Here is a 6,409-nt window from a genome sequence, read left to right as displayed (position 1 = left end):
CCGCCCCCGGTCCGCTGGATCCGTCCCTCCGGCCGGGCCGGCTGCACCCCGGAGCCGCAGCCTATAAGGTTCTGCTACTGCCAGGAGCAATGTGCTAGCTTCTCAGTACATACAGGTGTCCGGGGAATGTCAAAAGAAAGGTAGCACCCTCCCCTCACCCAGATCAAAGGCCAGCAAAAAAGCAAGAGGCTAGCTCAGACAAGATGTGTACCCCAGAAGAGCACCTCTAAGATAAGGTGTCTCTTCCTTCTTTTTCCCTGGTGAAAGGCTAAACAGCCCAGCATTCCCATTGTCAGTCCAGCCTTTAGCAAGTACACTTGGAGCACAAGACCCAGTTCAGGATCCAGGGCTGGGTTGGGTAGACTCACCAAATAGTACTTAGGAACTGAACTGATTGTACTTCAAACAATGCTCTGATAATTCAACTATGTCAATTTTCCTGTGACCGTTTCACCACTTGAGAATATAAATTGTTCTTATTCTGTATGGTCATTGTAGGAAATGTAAACCCATTTGGTGCAGTACCTGGCACACAGTCAGCACTATATAAATGCTGCCGCCCAATATTTAAAGAGAACTGAAGGAATAAATAGGAGACTGAACTCCCCATCTGCCCAGTCTGTGTGGATTTACCACTCCCTTACCCTGACCCGTTGCCAGCTTCTCACCTAGGAAAAGAGAGGCAGTTACTAGACTTGATGTCTACTCTTCTTCCAGACAAAATTCAATATTCTAATAAATACTAACACTTATTAGGTCCTACTTTGTGCTTGTCATTATTCTAAATTCTTTACTACTGTACTCTTATGTGCATTGGTGTGAGGGTGTCATCAGCTGAAACTGCAGTTAAGAGTTGTGACCTGAGCCAGGCGGTGGTGGCGCACGCCTTTAATCCCAGCACTCAGGAGGCAGAGGCAGGCGGATCGCCGTGAGTTCGAGGCCAGCCTGGTCTACAAAGTGAGTCCAGGACAGCCAGGGCTACACAGAGAAACCCTGTCTCGAAAAACCAAAAAAAAAAAAAAAAAAAAAAGTTGAACCTGCCATGTGGTTGCTGCAAATTGTACCTGTGTCTTCTGGAAGAGCAGCCATCTCTCCAGCTCCACTACTTTTATTCAGTCCTTATGAATAGGTATTATTTCCATTGTAAAGATGAGAGAACTGAGGCACAGGCAAATAATTGATTTGTTCGCATAACCTTTTTTTCCACCCACAGTTTATGATCCCAAGCATTGTTTCAAGGCAGAGCTTCACTACTGCTGAGAAGTTAATTGTCCTTGACTCTTTCTTTTCTCTCTTACACCCTTACACATTTAACTCAACCCTTCTCTACCCTGTGGCTCTCTTCGTGCTCCACATTCTATACCAGAAATTCATCAAGTCCAGCTTAGATGTGGCAGACCTTTTTTTGTTTTTGTTTTGTTTTTCGAGACAGGATTTCTATGTATCCTTGGCTGTCCTGAAACTGGCTCTGTAGACCAGGCTGGCCTTGAACTCAGAGATCCACCTGCCTCTGCCTCCTAAATGCTGGGATTAAAGGTGGTGCCAACATGTCAACTGATGTGCCAGATCTTAAAGGCGAGCTTGGTAAGAATGGCACTTTATTTCTTGGTATTCCTTTAAAAACCTTATAAACCCCTAAGAGAAAAATACCAGCAACACAAAATTTATCAGATGGTTTTGACAAACCCGTCACCACATGCCTGCTACAAGAAAACATGGAAAGGACAGAGAGCGGTCCACAGGTGGAGACTGATCCTGGAATGTGAGGCCCTGTGCCCGTTGGAAGATGCTCCACTCTCATAAGTCCATGTAGTATCATTCCACTGAGAGTAACCACACACAGGCGAAGTCTGTGTTTCTTCTTTTAATTGGGAAACCAATGTAACAACCCCAAATTCATTGAAAATAAACTCAGTAACCAGAACTCTGCAGGCTCTCTCTAACCAGCACCAAACTCTCTGCTTGGTTTGATACCAGTTGCTCAAGCCCCAGAAAGGACAACTGTAAGAAACTAAGATCAACCTCTGGGCCCCTTCCCTACATTGCAACCCCTCCACATCCTTAAATTGACACACAGACACACCCTAGATTAGCAGGCTGGTTCTAAGCCAAAGGTTAAAAAAAAAAAAGCAAAGGTTCTAGAATAGCAAGGAGTCATCATTGATATACCCTGACCTGCTCAAAATCCCATGTTAGCAAAGGAAGACAGAAGGAAAATCAGCTCGCTGGTCCACCCCCTTCCCTCCCACAACCCACCCCACACAGTAGCCTCGCATTCCTCATCAGTAACACTGAGATTCTAAGACACCAAGGGCATCACCAGCCCCTGAGTGATTACTGCAGAAGGTCCAGAGGGGCAGGTGGGGAGGGCTTGTCACACCACCTGTCCAGCATTAGCCAGCCAAGACGCTGTCCTCAGCCTGAGCCTGAGGAATGGTGACATGCTTGCAGTCCCTCTCCCCTCCAGAAATATCTATGGCTGAAAACCAGTCCCCCTCCCAGAGAGGAATTGATTACAGGTCCATTTTCCACAGCCTGGAAAAAAACTGCCCTTGAGGCTTGGGACAGCTACACCAACTTCTTGGCTTCGAAAAAGCTCTTGAGGTGCCGCATCTGCCAGACGCCAATGGCCACGAGGATGAGAGTCTGCAGGATGGACCACCACAACACTCGCTGGTTGGTGCTCTCACTAGTTTGTCTGAAACGTTCCTCTCGCCACTGTTGGGAAAATAAATGGCAAGTCTTAGTAGTCTAAGACTGACTGCTGTAACTGCTGGGTTCCCAGCTTACAAGGATGCCCCAGGGCCCCCATAATGCTCCAGGCTGAGCAGCTTCCCGCTCCCTCCCGCTCCTCCCACTCCCTCCCGAGCACTCACCCGCTGGTAGTTCTGCTCCTTCTGGATCTGCTCCACTTGCTCTACCAGCTGTCGGACTCTCAGCTGCAGCTCACTCAGCTTGTCTTTGGCCGCAATCTCTGCATAATCGTTCGCATGTTCGCCCACTTGGATGTCAAGGTGGACTCTCTGGGGATGGACATGTGAGATAGGACACTCTTCGGGCAGTCCTGCTGCCTTAGAATGCCTAACTGGTGGCTGATCCCCCTATTCTCTTTCGTTTTTTTTTGGGGGGGGGACTTTTGTTTTGATTCAACTCACAGACTAAGACCCCATGCAATGTTATGGGGCTCTAGGGATACAAGCAAAAATAGTAAGCTTGGACTGATGCTCTGAAACAATGCTTAGACAGTCTGTTTTCTGCAACTCTGGCTTCCAAAGATAGGTTTGTACTGAGTATGGCGACTTTTTTGATCATTCTCTAAATCAATTCAGTATGTGTGTATATACACACATATACACACATGTATATATGTCATATATATCCCTGACATTGCATTAGAGATTATAAGTAATCTAGAGATGATAAAAGTATATGGCAGGATATGCACACATTGTATAAAAAATAAACTATTAGGGTCCTAAGGAATGGCTATACAAATTGATCAGCCACTATACCCTGTGTGTCCACTGGAAATCCAATGGCTTTAAAAGGCACAAAATGCAGTATGGCCCTCCCTCCCAGTACCAACAGTTCCCAGTCCTATCCAGGGTATACTGGCTGAAAGCCTTTAGTCTCACATGATCTACTTACCAGCATGCCTCCAGCAAAGAGGGAGAACTTGGTGGAATTTGAGTGAAGACAGATCTGGTGCTCCCCAGGGGTGTGGGACGTGAACGTGAACCTGCCCTCAGAGCCGTACTGCCGAGCCAGGATGACCTACAGATGGGGAGGCACTTTAGTCAGGGGTGGTGAGATCAAGATTCTCAGCTCCAAAAAAAAAAAAAAAAAAAAAAGATTCTCAGCTCCACAAAAGATGGCAACAAGAGCTCTGGGCACAACACTAAAAGACCAAAGCTATTCAGCTGCACTTGCACTTGTGACATAATTGCTGTGAACTATTTGGGGTACAGTTGAAGGGTCTGACATCAGGCTAGCACCTGACCACTCCCAGGAAGGGCTTACTTTAGGTCTTTCACTGTTATTTTTGTTGCTCTTGGTGCTGTTTTTTTTTTTTTTTTAATCTGTTAGTTATTTTTAGTTTTATTTTCTTCATGAGTGTTTTGTCTGCATGTATGTATATGCTCCATGTGCATGCCTATGAGTGGCGTTACGTGGGTGCCAGGAACTGTACTCAGGTTCTGTACCCGAACAGCAAACGCTCTTAATTGATGCTGAGCCATCTCTCCAGGCTCCTTTATGAAAGGTGATGGTTAAGTGGCCATTACAACTATTTTGATGGTAAGTGACAACAAACTATTTTGTCTTTCGTTTTAAAAACATTATCTGTCGAGCCAGGCATGGTGGCACACGCCTTTAATGCCAGCACTCGGGAGACAGAGGCAGGCGGATCTCTGTGAGTTCGAGGACATCCTGGTCTACAAAGGGAGTCCAGGACAGCCAGGTCTAAAAGACAAACCCTGTCTCAAAAAACCAACAAATAAATATATAAATTAAAAGGCACTCCTTTTTGTAAAGTGTTGTTTTACGAAATTATGGCCTAATTAACAGCTTGAGCATTAGCAGCTTTTTGATAGTCATCACTACAATTAATACACTTATCACTAGAAAAAGTGAACTTCCATTTCACAGGCTAGAGGTGTGGTTCAAGGCCAGTAACTAACTGGGGGGAAATCACTCAGCCGTGACTGAGAAGTTGAGAACACTTGTCCAGCAAAGGTGGCCCATGTTTCTAGTGAAAAACTCCGGCGTTTTCCGATAACACCAACTGTGTCGCTTGTTCGACCAGATATGGAAACTACCGGAGCTTGCTTGACGCAGGGATCGGCGCGGGTAAAGGCCAGCTCACCTTGTCCTCGGGGTCTTTTACCTCCACGAACATGCCTAGCCCAGGAGTGGCTGGCTGGTACTCCTCCCGCTGTTTGTCATACAGCTGCGTCCGGTAATGTCCTGGAGACAGGCGGAAAAAGGAAGATGAAAAGAGCTGGATCAGGTGTCGGGTTCACGGCGGACAGGACAATGCCAGGCCAACTACCCTGGACGGGTCGCACCCCTCCGCCCCAATACCACTGACTTGTCCCGAACGCTTCCCTTCGCCCCCGCACCGGTGACCATGGTCTCGTCCGGAATCTCCTCAATAAAGCACTTCTTCTCTGTCTCTCCGATGTGGAAATAGAGCGCGTCTCCGCGGGCTGCAAGCCACAGCAGCAGCAGAAAGGCCCGCATGCCTCTTCCCAGCAAGAGTCCGGGTGGGGTTCCCGCAGTCCGCACGCCTTGCTCCTCAGCCATCTTGTCCCACCTGCCTGCGCAGGCGCAGACTGACGAGCCACGTAGCCCAGCGGAGGCCACCCGCAGTGCCCGCCGGGACTGCGAGTTTCGCCGTGCGGACTACAAGTCCCAAGATACTCCACGCCTCCGCGCGGCAATACCTGATTGGGGCGGTTTCTACAGGGCGCAAATTGGGGGTCTCCAAAGTGGACAGCTTTCCTTTGATTCTGCCAAATAGCAAGATGACTGATAATGGTTCTCAGCCTGCGGAACGAATATAAGCAGAGGCAAGATTCGAACCTGTTTCGCCCAGTAGTAATACAACTCTCCCTCTTCCCCACCATCTCCCCATCCCACGTTACTTTTGTTTGTTTTGAGACTGGGTCTTGCAAGCTGTGTAGCCCAGCCTAACTTGGCACTTACTATACAAACCACGCTGGCCTCAAATATGTAGTGATCTTCTTGTCTCTGCCTCCCTAGTGCTGGGATATAAGCATGCAGCCTTATCTTCAGCCAGCCTGCTCTCTTTTGGTTACTATTTGCAGAGTCTTACCCTTTTCTGTCCATATCTTGTTAATTTATTTATGTCCTTCTATAAAAAATGAATCCCTTAGCCTGGCACTATGGTGCACAACTGTAACCCCAGCACTCACTTAGGCAGCTGGATCTCTTGTGAGTTGGAGGCCAGCCGGTCTACTGAGCAAGTTCTGTTAGACAATAGTTCTACCATTTTAGCTCATAACCTTCATTTGATCTAATGTTCCTTGCCCTAACATCTTGTTGAAGCCCTCCATTAGACCTATCCAATCAGCTTAAAGGTGAGAGAGCACGGCTTTGTCTAGATAGCCAAAATGTTGGGTTTTTGTTTGTTTGTTTTGGTTTGGTTTTTCAAGACAGGGTTTATCTGTGTAGACTTGGCTGTCCTGGATGCACATTGTACATCAGGCTGGCCTCGGACTCACAGGGATCCACAAGCCTCCCGAGTGCTTGGATTAAAGGAGTGCAACAATACAACCTGGTGATAGCGAAAATGTTACAAATGCACCTGTTCGTGGGTTTTCCCTTTAAAGGCCACCAGCCTCAGAAACAGCTGGGATTGCAGTTTGGCTCCTGAGCCCTGGCTGAC

At 47.5% G+C, this 6,409-nt stretch overlaps 1 protein-coding gene across 1 annotated transcript; it reads right to left on the bottom strand.

Annotated features, from left to right (window-relative positions):
• Window positions 1-1,848: 1,848 nt before the first annotated feature.
• Tmed9 (transmembrane p24 trafficking protein 9) lies at window positions 1,849-5,336 on the bottom strand. Its single transcript, XM_051172313.1, has 5 exons — window positions 5,121-5,336; window positions 4,865-4,965; window positions 3,649-3,774; window positions 2,877-3,023; window positions 1,849-2,718 (listed from the first exon to the last, which is right to left on the bottom strand). Exons 1-5 carry the CDS (start codon window positions 5,302-5,304, stop codon window positions 2,569-2,571), a joined length of 708 nt encoding a protein of 235 aa, XP_051028270.1. The 5' UTR covers window positions 5,305-5,336; the 3' UTR covers window positions 1,849-2,568.
• Between the last annotated feature and the right edge of the window lie 1,073 nt (window positions 5,337-6,409).

The sequence above is a fragment of the Acomys russatus genome, chromosome 3, assembly GCF_903995435.1.
Source record: "Acomys russatus chromosome 3, mAcoRus1.1, whole genome shotgun sequence".
NCBI lineage: Eukaryota > Metazoa > Chordata > Mammalia > Rodentia > Muridae > Acomys > Acomys russatus.
This window is presented reverse-complemented; position numbering and strand designations above follow the sequence as displayed.